The sequence below is a fragment of the Ptychodera flava genome (assembly GCF_041260155.1).
Source record: "Ptychodera flava strain L36383 chromosome 3 unlocalized genomic scaffold, AS_Pfla_20210202 Scaffold_25__1_contigs__length_14229661_pilon, whole genome shotgun sequence".
NCBI lineage: Eukaryota > Metazoa > Hemichordata > Enteropneusta > Ptychoderidae > Ptychodera > Ptychodera flava.
In genome coordinates this window covers 6,728,788-6,751,260 of record NW_027248279.1, presented here as the reverse complement: position 1 = coordinate 6,751,260, position 22,473 = coordinate 6,728,788, and the positions used below count along the sequence as shown (strand labels likewise).

Sequence of the window (22,473 nt, the reverse complement as noted above, 5' to 3'; positions counted from 1 at the left end):
ATCACATTTCACATTTCCTTGGCTAAATGTCGTCACTACTAAAATTTACTTTCAGTATGTAGATGACCAAATACAGTCCGATCATCATGATAACAGTTTTTGCTTGGTTCGACTTCAGGTTGGAACCCAGTAGTCGGATCGCGTTAACCATGATAATTGTGACCTGAGTGCATTTTTGAGTGCTTAATTGTTGTTTTCCTTTTCCAGTTATTCTAAAATATGTCAGTGTGAAAGCTGATACAGAGACCATTAATGAATTTGAAAAACTAGTTTTGCGAGGGAAGCTAATAGACAGCAGGCAAGCATCAAAGTGGGGAGTTTTGTCGCCATTCACGGCTCCATCGCCGATACAGTCTGATGTAAATGGGGAAAAATCATAAAACTCTGATTTATCGTTCTGAACTTTATTTCTATCGACGAATGTCTCAAAAATTGCGTAATCATGTCACATAGCAGGGTTGGTATTGATATAGAGCGAAATCTTACTAGTACAAATGACATTTATTTGATATAGATGGCGTTAGACCTTTTGTTGGATAATGTTGATATTTACATAACGCCGCGGATTGAATCTCGTAAGCGTGACTAATGGATCGGTGACGGTACCAGGGTCATGTTATCGCTAATTTATCGTTTCCATACATGTTAATTACTTGGACAAGTAAAGTTTGCCGTTGTTTAGCGACTCCGTGCAACCTCCAGTCTTTGAAGAGGTTTGCCATGTTTTTTCAATACGGGTGATATATGACGGCACGGGGCACTTGGAAACACGTTATATAGCGTGTACTCATTACCGGGGTTGTTGACATACTTTTCTGTTGAGGAGACTTTTTGTAGCTTATCTTTTGACTTCGTCTGTGACGTGCTGCTGGCATTTCTTTGAATCTTGACAACGATAGCAACGTTCCACGGTGGACAAACATACATGCGCAGCGATGCAGCAAGGATTGGAAAGAGAGAATTGTACTGGATCAAAGAATTCCTTGTTAAAAATTCGAAAGGAAAAAAGATTTAGTAGGTTCATTAACTGCATCTGTAAATGTTGGCCCTAGATATCAAGTCATTGGCTAGACTCTCTCACGGCCACTCACTAGCTACTCACTAGTGTTGCCTGACCCAGTACCAACCGCCATGACTACTTAGCGGGCTTAGCTTGCTGCACAAGCTCACTGAGCTAGGCTACAAAAGCCAAAATGCTCAGCCAGCGAAAGAGCCATGTATTTGGCAATAAAGCGTCAGGCCATTAACATTCTACGTATTATAGCCTGCCTATAGGTCACGAGATTACCTAGTAATGATAGACTAGAATCTCTGTCGACCAATTTAAATTTAAAGAGCATTTTACATATATATATATATATATATATATATATATATATATATATATATATATTATATATATATATATATATATATATATATGTATATATATATATATATATATATATTATATATATATATATATATATATATATATATATATATATATATATATAATTGTTACATACTTTAGTATTTTTTATGTGTAAGCTTTGCCAAAATTGTTGTAGTAGCATTTAAATTACAAACTTGACTTTAGAAAAAAATGATGTATCTGCACAGCAGTATTAATCACAAACTGGAGTGGTTGGCAGCTATGCAGAGTTGGCAGCTATGCAGGGTTGGCAGCTGTGCAGGGTTGGCAGCTATGCAGGGTTGGCAGCTATGCAGGGTTGGCAGCTATGCAGGATTGGCAGCTATGCATGGCTGATACCTATGCATGGTTTATAGCTATGCAAGGTTGGCAACAATGCAAGGTTGGCAACAATGCAAGGTTGGCAACAATGCAAGGTTGGCAACAATGCAAGGTTGGTAGCTATGCAGGGTTGAAATTCGTCAGCACAATGTTACTCATTGTGATGATAAGCTAACTTTTTCTATTCGTGAAGTATTCAAAATCTTGAAGTACTCATATCGGCACACCGACATTTGCAGTGATCGCTCATTTTGTATGAATCACTCTTAAGCTAAGGGCCTTTGTGAAAAAAACCGATGGCGTATTGAAGCGTTGCTGGCACCTTAAATGTAACGTTAATTGTTGCATAAATATAACAATTAGCGGCATTTAAAGTCGGTACCATTTACACTTCCACCAGCTTCATGCCTGGTTAGTTGATCATTCACAGCATAAAAGAGCCGATCGTTGAAACCTTCAGGTGAAAAAAACAATATTTAAAAAAGCTTGTGAATTTACTGCACTGAAAATATCATACAAATATTCATCAAACTCCGTGTTACAACTAATCAGTGACTTATTTAACTCCATTCAAACTACACATCATGATAAAATATAAATTTGTGATATCGTTTTTTTGTTTTTTAACGAGGGGGTTTTCATTAGAGACTGCCGCCATTAGTGGGGGGTAATGATGAAAGGGGGGAAATGGGGTGAACATAAACGATGACTGAACAATTAGAGAATATTGAATATTCCAGTGATTTAAAAAACAGGCGCCGACATCAGAAAATGAGCATTAGAGCTTTCAGTGCCTAATGAACCATATTAAAGCTGACGATGCTTGTGTCGCCATGGCACACCTTGTACTTGTACGGCGGTTTGAGAAGGTTGTCAAATATACTGAAAAGCACAACAAAGAAATTTCGGTTTCATAAACGTTGAACTTGATCTGGCAGCCGAAATTAGGATCGTTTGTTCTCGCAAATTTGCCGTCATCTCCCTTTGCAGAGAAGATAGTTCAAATTCTGTCTGTGGTTTTGAACATCAACAAACTGAAAATATAAGGAATTACTGTGAAATGTATTTCATCATGTCTTTACAAATGAAATGAAAAATGAACTCAAGAGATAGTAGGGCAATTAATGTAATTCAAATTATGCAGCTCGTGTGATGGGAATTTTCCAATTTATTCCGTAAACAAGACCTAGAGATAGTATTTTAGCAAATGTACAAACACAAACAAACAGACAAACAAACAAACACAAGAGCAGAGAAATCGGTTGTCAACGGTGTTGTTTGCATTGATCGAAGCAGCCTGTCTGACCGTTGAATGAATCGAAGAAGTTAAACTTTAAATGGCAGGAAAGACAGTGTCCAAAATGAATGAATGAATGAATGAATGAATGAATAAATAAATAAATAAATAAATAAATAAATAAATTAATAAATAAATAAATAAATAAATAAATAAATAAATAAATAAATTTAACCAAGCGGGAGAAAAGGATCCTGTTGCAAATGGAAACATAGCTAGAGATAAATAATTGAAATAAGAAGACAAAGTTTAAACATTTCACATTGTTTTGACCGTCAGAACTTAAACGGTCGATCCATAATTTATCGATTCAAATAAACAAACTGCGTGAGGAATGAGTACGGTCGGCTACACAATATGTCGACAAGTTTTTCCCCCTTTTCTTTCAATGCGTAGTTACAGGCGGCAGCCGATCTCGGCACTGGCTGAGTGGGTCCTTGGCGAGCAAGCTATTTCAGGTTTCTAGTTCAACGAATCTAGAAGCGGTTTCGGAAGGAAAAGTCATCGGAAACCGGCGAATTTACAAAGGATGGGAGACAAAAATACAGTGTCGGTGATGAGAACTTAACAAGAGTTTGTAAATGACTGCCGACGAGGGACACAAGGAGAGCGCTGAAGTGTTTTCAGTCCACTCTGGTCTGAATTTACGCTTGTCTTCAATCGTATTGTCTTTGTAAGTAGGGACGCAAAGAGCAGAATTTTTCGCACCTACTAGTGAAAACGACTGAAAAGACGGTCAAATGTAGTTTGCACTCATCTGAAGTGTCGGTCACCTATTGATCATTTGTGTGACAAGATTGCCGCCTGTTTTATTGCCTAGACACGTGACTGCAGCCGCACGAGCCTGGCGGTAACCACTTCTGGACGACAGCCATTGCCGCTGCTAACGGTTCTGAGTGGATAACATTTCCTGGCATGTCGGCTAAATTTGTCAAGATCCTCAATCAAGAAACACACACGTGAAAAAAACAATAAAAAACTCTAACATTGGCGATACATTAGGGCAGTAGAAAAATTGTCTCCGAAAATTCAGACTTCGTTGGATGTCAATGAAATGGTCGATAGATATAATATACAGCAGTGATTGAAGTCTTTCGATTCAGAATCAAGGAGAATCAAAATGCTATTTCAAAAAAATATCTGTAAATTATCTTGGGATAAATTATCATTTGCTGTAGTTTTCACATATCGGTACCAAACTCAACATATCGAGTATTTTTAAACATATTTGCGCAAAGTCTTATCACATTCTCGTGGATTTTTGGGACGCAGACGGGACATCCAGTATAGATCTATAGCGGCTACCTCCAAGCATTTCAAACGTGCGTGCATGCGAATTAAATGCAATTCTAGGTTTTAAATGATTGACCCATTGGATCCAACTGGAATCGTATTTGTCAAGGATTCTCAAAAATCTCCAATATGTGCGTGCGTTTACATTTGACATGTTAAAAATGACAGAGATGGAGGACTTGTTTAGAACGCCATCAGCTGTGTTTATTGAGTTATGACTTAACCATCAGACCATTGTTTTCGTTTTGTTTTGGAAATACAGTTTCACGTTTATACTCCCAATGGTCACCTCCAAATGCTTAATGATCAACCTGTGAACACAGGCTGTATGTCCGTCAAGTCCAGTGTTATTGAGGACCGCTATAGAAACCATCTGCCAACAATGACATTGCTATTTGAACGGCTGTATGGGCACTCTACTTTCATTTGTTCCTTCATTGTATTTGCATATCCTACAGGAAGATGCAGTATATGCGCTTGTTCTTGTAAGAAATGAAATGAAATTAATATTGATAACTGCGATCGTCTCTTTGCTTACAATCGTTATAACAGCGATGCTGTCAACACCAGTCCAGAGATCTCATCATTAAAACAGCTTTTCCTCCATGTTTTAATTTTCAGATCCGTATCAAATATTCGGTGCTGCCAGTAGCCGACTTGCCTCTTCCGGTACGTTGAAAAGTTTCTTATCTGTGTTTTTACTGCTGAATGTTGAGTGATGAGTGTTTGTGACTTCAATTGATTATTTTTCTTGTTTGTGTTGTCGATGTGGATTCGCTGTCAATGATGCTTGGAGAGATTCATTTTTATAACTGAAGGGATTATGAAGGTGTCTATGAGGACAATTAGCGGTCAAGTCGATGACAATGATGATGGTTTTTGTTTTTTGTTGTTGTTGTGCTGATGAAGGTGGTGGTAGTGGCAATGTAATGACAAGCAAATGTGACAGACATTACTTGGTTTTGGTCGACGTGTTGTTTGTACAACACACAGCCAATGATGGTGACAGGGACTGACGAATCCTACAATGGCAAAGCAGAGAGAAAAAGTTCAAAATTTCATTCGGTGTTATGGGGATCATCAATCACACCCACAAAGCACAGATATTATGTCGTTGATATTCCAACCAAAGGAAAGGCGTTGTTTTTTGTCCGCGCCGTGATAGACTTTAGAGTAGAAACACTTCTACCTCCACGGCAAGACTAATGACGACACGTATCACGCCCCCATGGAGCAGAACAAAGCTAAATTATTCACCTTGATGAGGTCAAAGTTCAATGAAATATGTCCGCAGGCTCCATCGCAGTGAAGGTCAGACTACTAAGTAAGTTGCAGAGATTACCCGGATGATAACAAGTCAACGCGGAGTGTACGGTGAAGCTTGGTTTACAATGACAGCTGTGAAATCAGAAACAGCGGAGATGATATCGTGAGAGTGCGCTCTGTTGAACAACGGAATATTTCGATATAAACAGAGATATGGCAGAAGTGGAGGGTTGGCTAGGTGGGGGGGGGCACAGTAGGTTGAGTTATTTGGGGCTTGATGCGATGAAAATATCAGTAAATAAAAAATCCCGACATGGATTAAAAGCTGACGGGATGAAAATGTGGACGGACGATGAATGTCGTCTTAGCGAGAGGCGGCGAAATCTGGACAGTCTTTCATGGATATAGAAAAATTATGCGACTGATAATATGCTGTTTCTATAATCAATTGCTAAACATTCGACATTTACATGGGACTTCCAGAAATTCAGAGTATCGGCACAGTAATGGAATAATGTGAAACAACCGGGCATTTGCAGTTAATGTCGATAATATATACGCGATGGGTTGACTTGCACTTGCAATTGCATCCAAGTCTTGCAAGTCAGTGTAGGAGAAATGTGACAGCATTAGTGTTGATTTTTTCAGCAATGTTTAAAACAGAAACATATTCACGGTGACCAACAGTCACTGAGATAGACGGAAGAGGCTTGGTGAACACCCTAAACGTTGAGACAATGAACAATGAACAGAATACGTGCAATCCCGATATAATTGAAAAATCGATAACTATCTTTTTCTGTTTGCTGTGCGTATTGAATATAATTAGACCCGCGAGACCAGTTTTCACTGGTCGCGAAATTTGATAAAAACGCCCTTGGTTTCGATTTGCACATTGATGAACAAGTTAAGCTAACAAAACAAGAATGAGCTGAGTCCAAAAAGTACTTTATAATATGGCGGCGTTGAGAAAAGGATTTAAACGAAAATCAAATGGTGTTTTAAAAGAGATTTAGTGTCAAATGTAACTCACTTTTTATGAAGCAAACGTGACATGCCCACTATCTAACTTCTTAGTTTTTTTCAGTCCATAACGTTAGATAGCAGTCAAATATTATAGTTCGAGTCTCAGACAAAATTCACAGCAAGCAGGAGATAATAGACCCTTTTAAAACGAGAAACCTTCTGTAGGAGATTTTCAAAATTTATTGAAGAAATTATACTAAACATTACCGGTTCCATATTCTCATTCAGTCACACATTGACACATATTGAAAAGTGAGAAGGCATATGGCTTGTCTTATGCAGGCCAATGTGAATTAATTTCTCTTTGGCGCACTGTTGTACCTTACATGGTTGAAATATCACCGCCATGGACGGCCACAGATCAGCTGGATTAGGCGTGAAGTGAGTGGAAGTTGATAGGAAGCGACGGGAAAGAGAAGCGATAGCCGACACCAGCCTGCAGTTTATCCGTGGGCTTTCACGGAAAGTCTCTAATCAGCCAGGTTGATTTTATCCTTGTCAAACTTCTCAACAACACTTCTCTTTAAATTTTGAGTGATATCGTGTAAAAAAGACAATTACGGGTGCTGAATATAAATAGATTTTAACAGAGAAAACACACATGCACATATATTACCTATATATATATTATATATATATATATATATATATATATATATATATATATATATATATATATATATATATATATAACATAAATTACTTCAAGTATAAAGTCATAATACACGTTCCCTGAAGATTCATGAATCTAGCATCTTTAGATCTTCAGTCAGTGCTATCTATTCTTTTTCGGTGTTTTCTCATTAAGTTTGACAAATAATATTTGTCTTCTTCGTGGCGACATTTGCGACAATGCTTTACCATGCTCTGGTTGATTTGTTAATTTTAGGATTCTTTGTCAGATATAAAATAAATGAACGATCTCCATCAATAATTGTTCGCAGCGCAGACTCACTCTATTACTTCTCTCTTTCCATAAACACTCGGAAAGAAGAAAACATTTAGATTGCTCGAGACTGGCTGACCCGCCATGATTGCCGACCATGATTAGATTCACGACATTAGCGACAATACTTGTTCTCACAAACATCCGCGATTTTATTCCTCAATCAAGTAGTATTACAAAGTAACAACATTCATATCGCTAGGTCCCTTTACTTCCCGCCTGCCGTCGAGCACTATCGTCAATTAGCCGCCATTTCGCTGAATTTGACTCCGCCCATACTGATCTGTGAGCTTGCATTTTCTCGGGTCTTTATTTTTGGCTAACTGTCGTCGCGAATGAATTACTTTTGCGCAGCAACGAAAACGATAATGTATAGGGATAGTGAAAACGGTATACTGTATCGGAAATGCAAATTGTCTGTGGAGAGAGAGAGAGAGAGAGAGAGAGAGAGAGAGAGAGAGAGAGAGAGAGAGAGAGAGATGAATTAATTAAATTGTTAAAGCAGCTGATCGGGTTAATTTTGTTACTAGCAGAATCAGGACAGTTTAGCAAAGTCACGTGACACTGCCTTATTTCAGATACGCTGTCAGCAATAATTACAGTCAGTGAAAAATACCCAGCTGATATAACCTACCAAACCTTTTCTTCCAACCAAACCTTTTCTTCCGTTACATTTTTTTTCACTGAAGGACGTGTCTTTAATGAAAGTCCCTTCTGAGTCCCGTCTCTATTTTCGTTTCCATAACGCTGCCATAACGTTTCGTTGTCCATACTATAGCAAGTCAATCGCAGAATGCAGGGGAATATTCTTAGCCCTGCAAAACATACATATAAAAAAGTAAATCGTCTTCCTTGATATGGACATTGAGCCGTTTGGAAACTCAGCAAAAAACATATTGTACGTTAAAAGTTGTGACTTTTTAGCATACTCAGTATTTGCAGGGTCTATCGGTAATGAGTCAGGGTCATTGCCACGCTGTGAGGCGATGCGAATCGAGTTCATGGCATAAAACACCACTTAGAAAGCTTCACAAGGGAAACAAACACTTCTATTTAGAGATGACATCACACAGCAATGAAACCTACATCCGTCTCACGTCTGTTGCTATGAAACAATAGAGATCATCTATTGTATTAATTTTTGCCTTCCAAACACAATGTCAGCTACGTCCATCTATTGACAGCATTTACAACTTGATGCGGACGCCATATTGGTTTATTCTGTCTCCTCTGCGATCATAGGATCAGAAGACATCTAGTGCATATTTGCACAGTTTTAAACGACAGAGATATTTGACTCGCAAGTCAACATAGCTTTTACCGCCATTTTGCTCTTAATTCGCTGAGTCGAAAAATCGATCGCCTAAACACCATTTATTTAAAACTTTTCTGCGCTGACTCACACCAAAGTTAGCACAATATTCACATTTACAGTTGTCGAAGCCTTTCCACTGTTTTTTTTATGAGCAAAACAAATATATACACCCCTGTTCGGTCGCGCTCGTACTTATGTTGTCCTGAAATCATCAGCACGCATGCGCATTTTCTACAGTCAACAGGTTACTGATGCAAAATCTTACAATGAATTGCATTGTCTCTCTCTCTCTTCGCGAAGTGTGAAACCAATCGGAACGTTTCAATACTGAAAATCAATCTACACGTCATCTTTTGGGATTACGTTCAGCACTAATATGTTTTGAATGAAACAGCGATTTATTGACCACGTTAGTATAGTTAACGGTATTACTGCGTCTTAAAAAGCATATTGACAGGCCAGGAGCGATGCAGTTTGGTTGTCTTGCGAAATTCTACTAGAATGTATTCATACGACGGAGAGGATTATCTTTTATTTTTGCCAATTAGTGTCACAATTTGTAATTTGGATCAAATATTTACAGACATAATTAGTGAAGCTGTACGCGCAGACGAGAATTTGTGCGACTCAAAATGGCGGGAAATGCGTGCAATTGATATGTTCTCAAGTGGAGTAAATCTCCCGCCAGGAAGCCAAAAGAACGCGATCTCAATCATATCCTTCCACGGGAAAGACAAACAATCAAAAGAAGATCTTTAGTTTTCCTATTATGCTGGCAAAGAGCCAACTCAGAGCAGTTCTCAATTTCGAGGAGAACTGAATACCGGGGATCGATTTTTTACGCGCTTCTCAGATTTCTATTGCATTTTCTGACATTTTCTGTCCTTTATTTATCAGAGTACACTTGACTTATTTAATGGGTGTCCGTTGAATATTCATCGGTTTCACCTTCCTTAGAATATAATTGCGCTAACACGTTCAGTACTTAGGCAATCTATCCGACTACACGGCATGACGTCACCAGATAATGGAAGTGACGCGACGTGATTTTTTTAATCATTGGTTTTATTTTGTTTTGGCGAATGTCACGACAGCAACGCTGAAAGTCGACAGCATATCCCGAAGGCAACCCAGACTAAATCGTTTCTCGTGGGCAATTTATGGACTTGCAAATTCTGCCCACACATCAGCAAGAGAAAAATCGGAATTAAAAATAGCAAGCTGAATTGTAATGCCTAGACTAGCCGTGATGGACGTGTAGCCTTGCAATGGTCTATTAGAGTGCATTGAGCTGCTTGTTAGACTAGAGTGCAGCTCTGTGTTGTGAGCTGGACCGGAAGTACATTATAACTATATTAGGTAGAATAACTCTTGCACCGCGCACTGAAATGCATTAAAGTGTTCCAATGTCTTTATTGATTACAACAAGCTGCCTCCACTTTACGTCGACGCGATATTCAAAAAAAATAAGAACTAAAAGTCTGGTTGAAATGCTTTGATTTGTGGGCCCCCTAGCAGATAGCTTTAACCGCCCAAACCTAGGAACACCTCCGTTTTTTTGTTTGCACTGAACCTCTACTTCAATATTTCCTTTACACAGTCCCGGAGAACTGGTGGTAAATGTCATTTATTTCAGATTTTATTTGTTTATTTTCGTATCTATTTTAGAAGAATTTCACCAAAATGTAAGAGAACGACGTTGATATTGGTAAAAGACAGCAAGGGCACGTCGGGAGCGGACTTTATCAACATTAAGGCAAAGCCCTATCTCTTCAACAATCACGAATTTTCAATCCGTCAATTGTGTCCCAGTATTTGCATAGATAATAGTGCAATTATCTAGCACGCTCCATGTTGACTCAGTCCTCGTGGAACTGAAAAACCCTCAGTAATAGCATGCATCTCTGTTTCAAGACACAATATTAAAAACACATCCGAACTGATAAGATTTTGTGGGAGGCCAACCACAGTAAGTTCGTATCTGTCATCGTATAGGGGGCGCTGTTCCTCACGTACTTACGTATTCCGGAGGTAACTTTGTTTTATCACAAGGACTGCAGGATCTAGCTTGGTCGAGAGCGAATGCAAAGATTTGAAATCCGCAGTTGTTGATTTGAAATTAATAAAAAGATTCAAAGATCTTCATTTTCAATTATCGATCTGCGAATGTATAAAAAACAAAACGAAACAGAACAAAAAATTAAAAATAGAACCAAAGCTCGTTTTGTAGACAGGATCACTACACGGCTTTAAGTTACCATAACTGCATCATCCCATAAACTGTCGAAGGAATTTAGTTTGCATCCTGTCTGTTCGTCGCTTATCAGACTTAGATACAATGATTCGCTTGACACGTCAATCATAGTTTGTTGCATCCACCTCCAAAGTAAGCAGACTTTCGCACTCGCCTGAAAACCTGAAAAGTCTTTCCTATGTCGGTTTTCGATTTCTTTTCTCAAGGATATAAAGCTAAGTGTTACACGTGAATATTAATTACAATATTAAAATGGCCGCCATACCAAGCATCTAGTACAGTGGCGTCGAAATTTGAACGATCAAGTGTGTAGATTCAAATGACGCGGTGTCTTTTGAGGCAATACGGTGTGCAATCTTTCAACTTTTACTAGCGGCCTACATTTCTGTTCTAGCGTTTGTTTAATGAAAGAAAAGCCCAGCAGACGAGCATTTTGAATTCCAGCACGCATATCGTCAACTCAAAACAGCAGACAACATCAGGTAGACGAAGAAACCTTTGATTTGCTGCTGCAGGGCACGATATGATCAAGTCCCCGATAATGTCTGCAATGGTGTCGTCTGCATCCGAGATTAGGAAGGTAGGATTCGATTTCTGGAAGGAAGGAGGAAGGAAGCCTTTCTGGGCTAAAGAAGTAGAGAAGGAAAAGAAACTTCCATTTGATAGGGATTCCGTGAGTAAGAGTCAGAACGCCGCACTCGGAATTTGATAGCTATATTGATCGCATTGTGCGCGACTTCTTTTGAGCATTAAGACTGCAATTAGAGTAACTGTTACGCCGCGCCGCCGCGCAGAGGCCGACGGCAGTCAGAATCAAAAGTCAAAATATTTGTGGGCTAGCTCGTCAGTCAGTGACAATTTTTGGGGTGAGTTTTTGAGAAGGAAGGGGTCTCGGCGATCGTGCTGAACTCAGAGGGAATCTATCGATTTATTTTGGAAAAGCGGAGAATTCGTGACGGTTTACGATTTTAGGCGGTAAATGTGTCCGTCTGACTATCCTATTGCTTGAGGTATCAACAGGTAGATAATTGCATTCAGAGACGCGCTGTAATATTAAGAACACTTAGTAATGGCGAGGCCTGCAGCTACATTTTTCTGCACACAGTAAAGTATTGACTGACTGTCGTTTTAAGCGAACGGTTCCCGCCATCGCCGACAAAGCCGCTATCGACTTTTTGAGAGCGCCATTTTTGTAGACGTCTTCATCTGAATTGGGACCAATATTAGTGTTCTTGTCATGGTGGCATAAAAATTCAGCAGTGCCTTTTGAAAAGTCCTAATTAATCCACCGATAAGTATACTTTTAAATCATTAGTCACAGAAGATGACGCTGGCGAGTTGTAAATACATTTTGAAAGCTTCAATAATTTGTTTTTGAGTGCCTTTTATGAGTCGTCCCAGCTTTTGATAACGCGGAAGTGGACTGCCTTTTTGCCAATTGCTTTGTACGAATCTATTGTCGCCGCAAAAGCTTTTAAGCGAGTTGACAAATTACCGTAACCGGACTCTGTGAAAGGGATAGGAAAAAGAACAGGCAAGGTTTGACGTGTTTTGTCATATAGCTGCATCCGTTAGCACTACCAGCTTTTCAACGCTTGCAGCGTCGTATGCCAGAGCGGGTTCCTGAACTGGATATTAAGCTATGGATACAGTGTCTCCCTGTCACTATATAACCCATTATTTATTACCGCCCATGAAAAGAAACATAGTGGCCCTAAAACCGGTTTAATTTTTAACTCTAAGTGTATTAGGGAGGTGTTCACCTGAAAGGGCTCTTTGTGACAGGTTTTCATATCAGCCAGGACGGACTGTCTGTCGGATATTGCACGTACTCGACATCACCGTATATTTGTGTGACTGCCCGCTTCCCGACACTTTTTGTTTGGAAACAGTGTATTCCTTTGAATGTGAGTCACCGTAGTCCATGTCACAGAGGCCAGGACGAGGCTGTGTAAACACTACACGAAACAGACAATGCACTGTTCGACCATAGACAGTAGAGAGTTTCTGTACTGTCCAAGGTTCGACCAACTCAAATCCCGTGACTTACAGATCGGCTCGAAAACTTTCATCCAATCATTCAAACACATACATACATACATACATACATACATACATACATACATACATACATACATACATACATACATACATACATACATACATACATACATACATACATACATACATACATACATACATACATACATACATACATACATACATACAGACAGACAGACAGACAGACAGACAGACAGACAGACAGACAGACAGACAGACAAACAGACAGACAGACAAAAAGATAGACATACAGAAAGACAGACATATACACATAGGGGGAAATAATAGGATAAAAACTTTGATAAACAAGAGAGACAATATGAGCTGTAGCACACAAACAAACAGCGAGTTGGATAGTCAGCTAAATCAAAAGATAGATAGATAGATAGATAGATAGATAGATAGATAGATAGATAGATAGATAGATAGATAGATAGATAGATAGATAGATAGATAGATAGATAGATAGATAGATAGATAGATAGATAGATAGATAGATAGATAGATAGATAGATAGATAGATAGATAGATAGATAGATAGATAGATAGATAGATAGATAGATAGATAGATAGATAGATAGATAGATAATTGTACATGACATTCCTGAAAGATATCATGGAATCGGATATGGATTTCCTTGCGTGCTTCCATGACGACAAGAACGGCAATACATTTTACGGCATATCCCCTTTATTGAACACCGCTAGCTGATATATTTTAAATATTGTAGTTTTTATTACTGTTTGAAAAGGACGTGTGCGGATAGAGGCACAATGCTTCCAGGACATATTAAACAAAGCCAGGATGATTTTTCCGCTTTTTCTCAATGACATTGTGACGCGTTCCAAGACAGGTGTATCCTGCCGTCACGCGTATCTTAACTTTTATTTTCTCATCCAAAGGATGCTTTGTGTATTACGTTTAAAACTCAATCACTTCTTTTTTTCTATGACTTCTTAGGGGGGGGAGTAACGTATTGCCTACTTGGAATTGCGTCAGCTGCGGGGGAAACAACCTTAGTCACAAAATTTTAGTAAGAGTACCGTTCACGTCAGCTGCTTGCAACAGGAAAAGTAAAACACATTATGGACTTCCTGTCGTCTCTCTGAAACGAACAACACCTTATTAATGTTGGAATTTTAGGAACACCATATTTTCAGGCAAATTTACATAAAACTTTAGTAGTGAATTGCATCTTCTGTCTTCAATCATCGATTCGATTTTTTTTATAATTTCTCTATACGTTGTCTTTTATGTGTTTGTCTCTAAATGTTGTAGTTTAGATTTTGTAAATTATTCCATATATATACAACTGAGTTGACCAGGATTATCTAAATTACATTTCCACCACAAATTTGTTTCATATAGACAGTGTATTTAGCTCTACTCCAGTATTGAACACTCTACTCCAGCTGATCTTGAACTAAACTGGTATATATATATATATATATATATATATATATATATATATATATATATATATATATATATATATATATATATATATATATATATCAATCCAGACCAAAACTTAGTCATACCTAATATTCTCACGGATTTCACCGATCTTCAGAAGGCGATTTGATTCAAGTGACTTTGTGACTGTCTTTGTATTCGACTTCTAGTCCTGTGTTTGAGTTTGTGGTTGGTTGACACATGCATAGACAGTTATAGACAAATAGATAGACAGACAGACAGATATATACACCTTTACAAAGACGATAACAGTAGGTAAATTATAGCTATAAACATGGCCGTGAACGAAGACAAAGTGATATGCAAGGATGAGAATCGACAAAATAGAGATTTGCAGACGATAGAGATTGGCAGACGATAGATGATCTAAAAATCTGAGCGGGAAAGGAAGAAACAGGACGAGAGGCAAACGAATCGTTCTGTGATTCAGAGCAAAATGAAGCAGAACAATATTGAAAAGATGGAGGGGTCGGCAGTATGCGTTGGAAAACATAAAAAAATGCATCAGTTTTCTTGAATCTGTACCGAAAAAGCATAAAATCATGCGACACGTCGGTTTTATTTACCGGAGGCACGGTGGAAGCATTTGGCGCGCTGAAAAAGTGTTCACCGACTTGTCACCGGAACTATTTTCAGGGCGATTTTAGTAGCTCAATCTTCTCGTTTGGCCGTCTTACTCTGCCGCTCACTAATGTGCATGTGTCATTTCGATGTCGTCGTTTGGTTCGCATGCAGACGTTGAGTGATTTTGCGAAGGAATTATTCTCTGATCGCGGAAGTGCACATGGCTAGATTCTGTCGAATCGATTACCAGTGAGCGGTGGATGGCCAGCCCGTTCCTTACATAGAAATTTATCCGGCCACAAAAACGCCACGTCGTTTGCTTGAAAAACCCTTGTATGCTGCATCGTGGAAAACCCTTTTATTATTTTACATTTGTTTTGCATGGTGAATTATCTTTCAAAGTTTACACAGCGCGCAAATATTCCCTCAAGAAATATCCCTCTCTATTACCTTCTTCTACTGACTTCAAGAATTACGGGAAAAAATGAAAGAATACGACTTGAAAGAAGCGGATAATAAATGATGTGGTTAATTTCCAGTCGTCCAAGGAATATTAGAAAGACTTAAACGTCGCGGGGCAGCCATCTTGGAGCGAGTTTTACGACATTAATAGAAAGAAGAATTTTCATTGATTACAGGAAAAATACGGCAGATTTGATTTTCGTCCTCGCTGTCGCTAACCAATCTTTCGAACTGATACTAGCATCTCTGTCAAAGTGCATAAGATTTAAATATTGACTCGTAAGATCACAGATATTATTTCAGCTTTCTTTGGGTAAAATGCGTCCGGACATCTTTACGGACATCGATAGCTATGCTATGTCCTTTACATTTACGTACCTATTTCCAGTTGTACTGTCGTGACGAGACGGTAAAATTTTCAAATAATTTTACCGTTTACTGGGTAATTTTGATTTTACAAGTAAGCCTGATTGTGATTTTTGGATTTTTTTCACGTTTGGCACCAGACAAGCAACTAAGTTTCTAACATGATGAGTTTGCTTTTTCGGGAAATAAATTTCTGTACTAGGTCAGTACATAAGGCAAAATAAAAGACATGTGTTTCCGCTAACGTGCTAGGTAGGTCTGAGGAATATTTTTACTGTTCTTTTTGTTTGCTGAGACCCATAAATTAAGTTAAAATTTAGAGAACTCATAATTTGTAAAAATGCCTAACACAAAATGTTTAGGGTCGGCGGGTTTTTCTGGGGTAAGTCGGGTTACCAGAAAGACATATTTTTTGTTTTGCCAAAGGGACCCTCAAAGTTTATGAATACCGTTTCTCTTACCACTGATATTTCAACTTTTTTATCTGTTTCCGGTCGAGACTTTTGTTTATCGGTACTCATTAAGAGGAAATATGGCCTGATTATTTCATTTAAATAATGACATGGGACTGCCGCTCAGATATTTGGACTCTCAAATTTTTACAACCTTTCATTCGTCCTCAGCTTCTCTTGATTTATTTTGAACCTGTTTGGGAAGGTTACGTTTTCACCGATTTTAAAAAAAATCGAGAATGTATTATAATGATTTATCAGATGAATTCGGCTATGATTGATGTTAAAATATGAGAAACACGCGTCTTTGATATTTGATATGCAAGCTCTGCCTTCCGTTGTTAATTATGCCGGGGAATTTTTTGACGTTTTCTTTAGCAAAGCGTGAGCAAACGAATTCTTCTTTTGAGGTACGTATAGAGGTGAAGTATTATTTTTGTCAACAATAACATGGCAAAGGATCGATACAGACACCTAGTTTGTTCAAGACTCGATTTCGTGAAATTGGTTGAATGAACCTGTAATATACGCCATAATTACAATTCTTTCACCATAAATGATTCGCTCATGGAACAGTCAGAGTAATTACTATGTTATGGACATGGACGTGGTATAATGACAAATGTGCCCTTGACAATGACGCCGTTCATCAGCAATGTGATTGATTGCAAACTACCCCGGCTGTTGAAATGTACATATCTGAAAGCAACAATGACCGTTCTTATAACGACCCGGCAAAACACGTGTTTACAAAGGGAAGGCTTGCTATTTCATGGTGGGTTGCAATCGTAGCAGACTTGTCTCTGATTTGTAGAAGACAAAACTGGCAACTGCAAAGTAGTTGTATTGAAGACAGCCGGTATCCGGGGTTGTTTACCATGTACCCGACAGTGTTATGTTTTCTGATTTTACCAGCTTGATGGTCGTTGATTATTGAACTATTCATAATTTCTCTGCCTCTATTTGCCGATATCATTGCATTACAGTCTGTTAGTTCGCCTTTCTCTGCTCCACTGTGTTGACCGGTTGGTATCTGGTTCCTCCGAGAGTTACAGAGTGAACTGTATTTGAGACGTGAACCAATAAATTTACAAAAAAGAACAAGTCGGTATATCACGAATAATTGAGCCAAGCATTTAACGGACAACACCACCAAGACGATCAACGACAACAAATTGGTCAATTACTCGTGGTTGGGAATCTTTTCTGAGACTGACCGCCAACCCGTCCCTTCTGAACTCATTAGGTCAGCACACTGTGCAGTCAAGCGTAGCTGTCTCTAGGGACACATCACATCTCCCAAGCAGTCTTAATAATTATGACAACTTTTGTTTATCCCGAAGAAAGTCGACTACGGCGCGCCAAATGTTTCAAAAATATTTATCGATTCAGTGCAAAAATAAACTGTCTTTCTCAATTGAAATAAAAATTCGGTCTCATTAGGAAGGAAAAAGTAAGAAAAGTATAATTAAAAAACAAAAGACAGAAATGTCATTTAATACTTCATTTTAACTTGAGAAAAAATCTTTTAAGCGTAATTAGGAAATAAACAATTTTCAACGATTTGAAAAAGTCATACATCCATACTTATCGACATACATACACGTATAATAGTTCGCGAAAAAGGTGCAATGAGTGCTGATTTTACAAAAAGAAAAAAGAAAAATATGTTATACAGTGATACGTCCACAAAATTCACAAGAAAATCACTAAAAATCACTACTACCACTCGGAAAAAATAGTACAAAAATAAAACGTGAACCACATACAGAAAATAATTGTAAAAGAATAAGACAAAAAAGCCATGCATACATAAAATTATTTATGTACTTAAGAAAATTAAAAGCTACGTCTCATAATAAACGTATTATAGATAATCAAAAATATAATATGAATCACCAGCCGCTTTGACAGTAAAGAGAGAAAATCGGTGAAAAAATTCGGCAGTGATGGCTCTAGACAAAAGTGGATCTCATCTACAAAAAATAAAATTAAATAAAATAAAAACGAAAAAAATAAAAAATGCCATGAACAGAGATACAAAAAAACGCGTGGGCCTGTGGAAAGAAAAAATAAATGAGGACTCGCCACAGCAAAAAAAAAAACAAAAAAAAAGAAAAAAAAACGAGCACTCGCCACAGAAAAAAAACAACAAGCCCGAAATTACAATTATTTTATTCAAAAAACTCATGGTTCACGTTCAGTTTCCTTCGATCGATGAATCCCCAACAGCGGGGAATCCGATCACCACATACTCCAATGTTTGACGAAATATTAATTGAGCATTTCAGTGATAACGTGACATCTTGAAACCTAGCTCTGTTTGGCTGGGCCCTGCTCTACTTGAAACCATACTTGATGAAATGAAGTGGGCAATATTTCTAACGAACGTCCAAGTTAACAGTGAATAGTTCCAGCGAGTCAAGTTAATTTCAGGCAGTCCACAGGTCAGATCACGAGCGAGACGTACAACCCATGACCCTTCATAGCAACACTGCGAACAAATCGATGCCTTAGGCGCGGTATGGCAGGTAGCCCACTGCAGGCCTTCCACCGAGCCGCACTGTCATCGTCGTTTGGCCTACATGATTTCTACACAGTTTTATACGTATGGTTCGATACATCGGGTTCAAACATGATAATAAACCACCTCGTTGTTTGGTAATTCCTCGTCTATCCTCAAAGATCACCCAAATCATGATAAAATGAATAGTTTTGAAGAAATCTGCCGCATGTTGAGAGAACGTCCATCGTTTTCCGTGTTCGACAAGACGAGCGACGCAACTGTACAAGCCTTACGACTACGAGTATGGCGAGAGTGTCCGGCCTTCGCAACGCCAGACACTCTCACTATACTCGCAGGGCTATACACGACATGTCGATCCCCATTGCAGAAATCTTTATATCCACACAGTCCAATATATGGAGCTACGATATTTGTGCAGTAGCCTATACATAGCTCTGGGTGGCAGGGCAGGGCTGTGAGTTACCGGCGTTATACGGCCTGGCCGTATCCGGTAACTCACAGCCCGGCCTTGCTGCGGATCCGTAGCCCTACCACTCCCTTTGCTGGTTGTGTTGAGCTACAGTGTATAGAGAAATAGCGGCTGCTTGATCAGTGTTTGTCAAGTCGGGCGCCTTCGCGTTCTACAGGTACTACTACTACTATATATAGTGAAAACGTTGCCTCGAATTTAGACGGAGTGTTTCAGCCCGATTATTTTTGCCTTTGCCACACTCCGTTTATAACGCCGGTAACTCACAGCCCTGCCCTGCCACCCAGAGCTATGTATAGGCTACTGCACAAATATCGTAGCTCCATATATTGGACTGTGTGGATATAAAGATTTCTGCAATGGGGATCGACATGTCGTGTATAGCCCTGCGAGTATAGTGAGAGTGTCTGGCGTTGCGAAGGCCGGACACTCTCGCCATACTCGTAGTCGTAAGGCTTGTACAGTTGCGTCGCTCGTCTTGTCGAACACGGAAAACGATGGACGTTCTCTCAACATGCGGCAGATTTCTTCAAAACTATTCATTTTATCATGATTTGGGTGATCTTTGAGGATAGACGAGGAATTACCAACAACGAGGTGGTTTATTATCATGGTATTTGAACCCGATGTATCGAACCATACGTATAAAACTGTGTAGAAATCATGTAGGCCAAACGACGATGACAGTGCGGCTCGGTGGAAGGCCTGCAGTGGGCTACCTGCCATACCGCGCCTAAGGCATCGATTTGTTCGCAGTGTTGCTATGAAGGGTCATGGGTTGTACGTCTCGCTCGTGATCTGACCTGTGGACTGCCTGAAATTAACTTGACTCGCTGGAACTATTCACTGTTAACTTGGACGTTCGTTAGAAAATATTGCCCACTTCATTTCATCAAGTATGGTTTCAAGTAGAGCAGGGCCCAGCCAAACAGAGCTAGGTTTCAAGATGTCACGTTATCACTGAAATGCTCAATTAATATTTCGTCAAACATTGGAGTATGTGGTGATCGGATTCCCGCTGTTGGGGATTCATCGATCGAAGGAAACTGAACGTGAACCATGAGTTTTTGAATAAAATAATTGTAATTTCGGGCTGTTGTTTTTTTTCTGTGGCGAGTGCTCGTTTTTTTTCTTTTTTTTTTTGTTTTTTTTTTTGCTGTGGCGAGTCCTCATTTATTTTTTCTTTCCACAGGCCCACGCGTTTTTTTGTATCTCTGTTCATGGCATTTTTATTTTTTCGTTTTTATTTATTTATTTATTTTTTGTAGATGAGATCCACTTTTGTCTAGAGCCATCACTGCCGAATTTTTTCACGATTTTCTCTCTTTACTGTCAAAGCGGCTGGTGATTCATATTATATTTTGATTATCTATAATACGTTTATTATGAGACGTAGTGCTTTTTATTTTCTTAAGTACATAAATAATTTTATGTATGCATGGCTTTTTTTGTCTGATTCTTTTACAATTATTTTCATCATGTGGTTCACGTTTTTATTTTTTGTACTATTTTTTTCCGGGTGGTAGTAGTGATTTTTAGTGATTTTCTTGTGAATTTTGTGGACGTATCACTGTATAACATATTTTTCTTTTTTCTTTTGTAAAATCAGCACTCATTGCACCTTTTTCGCGAACTATTATACGTGTATGTATGTCGATAAGTATGGATGTATGACTTTTTCAAATCGTTGAAAATTGTTTATTTCCTAATTACGCTTAAAGATTTTTTCTCAAGTTAAAATGAAGTATTAAATGACATTTCTGTCTTTTGTTTTTTATTATACTTTCTTACGTTTTCCTTCCTAATGAGACCGAATTTTTATTTCAATTGAGAAAGACAGTTATTTTTGCACTGAATCGATAAATATTTTTGTAACATTTGGCGCGCCGTAGTCGACCCTACAAAAAGTAAACCAGCCAACTCTTCCTTGTAGAAAGTCAACACTATAAACAGTAAGTTAGCCAACCCTTCCTTTAAAAAAGACAACACTGTAGACTGCAAGCTAGCCAACTTTTCCTCAAAACGTCTACACTGTAAACAGTAAACGACCCAACCTGATCTTAGAAAGGCCAACAATAAGGTTCCAATGAGGTTCTCTAAACAGCCAGTCGCTAAATCGCTGAACTAGAAAGAAACAGAGAACTCTAGACACTCAGCTTGTCGATTATCAATCAATCAGTCGATTAGTAGGTTGATCGATTGATCTTTCAGTTAATCAATACATAATATGTTATCTGTAAACTGACCAATTAACCAAGACTTCCTCACTACGTCGAATTGTGTTTTCAAAATAGCAACAATGCCAAATGCGCCGTCAAATCACCCATATTATCATTAGTATAAATGTTCTGTATCTGATGTAGTCTGGCTTTACTAATGTTCTCAGAAATATATTCTCAGAAATTTCTTTACTTAATTAATTAATTAATTAGTTTGTCTGTTCCTTGTTTGATTGATTGATTACACGTATATTGGACGATAAGTTCACCATAATTTTAGCTTCAGCGGGGGCAGGAAATCTATGAGAACGTTCTTTCATATTTCTATTTTATATCAAATTTGATAATTGAATATTTTGCATTTATAAGCATTGGTTTCTTTTATGGAAGTTTTATCCATCTCTTTACAATGTGTGCAGTATGTCGCTTTCATATTAAATTGAAATATATCTTTGTGACCATTTTCTCAGTCTGTCCCGTTTTTTAAACTGTGGCTCAATGTTTCGTTTTTTTGGTTACAACATTGCAAACGACAATATATGTTACTATAAGTTTTCCCGCCTTTCGAATTCAGCCGGGACTTTAACCTGACGTTGACACGTCGTATCTTTTAAAAGTAAGCATTTCCATATAAAAAGAGTCACATTTTATTTCAATGAGAGAGGTATTTATTTTACAATTTTGAATGAATGAAAATGTCGTGTCATTGTAAAGGTGAAGTCATGTGTATCGTTTGTCCTGCTG

The 22,473-nt window shown here is 38.4% G+C and overlaps 1 protein-coding gene across 1 annotated transcript in view; it reads left to right on the top strand.

Annotated features, from left to right (window-relative positions):
- The window catches only part of LOC139125221 (transcriptional regulator ERG homolog), a 55,174-nt gene that overhangs the window by 22,528 nt on the left and 10,173 nt on the right, over positions 1–22,473 (top strand). The window contains exon 4 of the mRNA XM_070691319.1: positions 4,947–4,994. Coding sequence (XP_070547420.1) covers positions 4,947–4,994 — 48 coding nt within the window. The remainder of the gene's footprint in view (positions 1–4,946; positions 4,995–22,473) is intronic.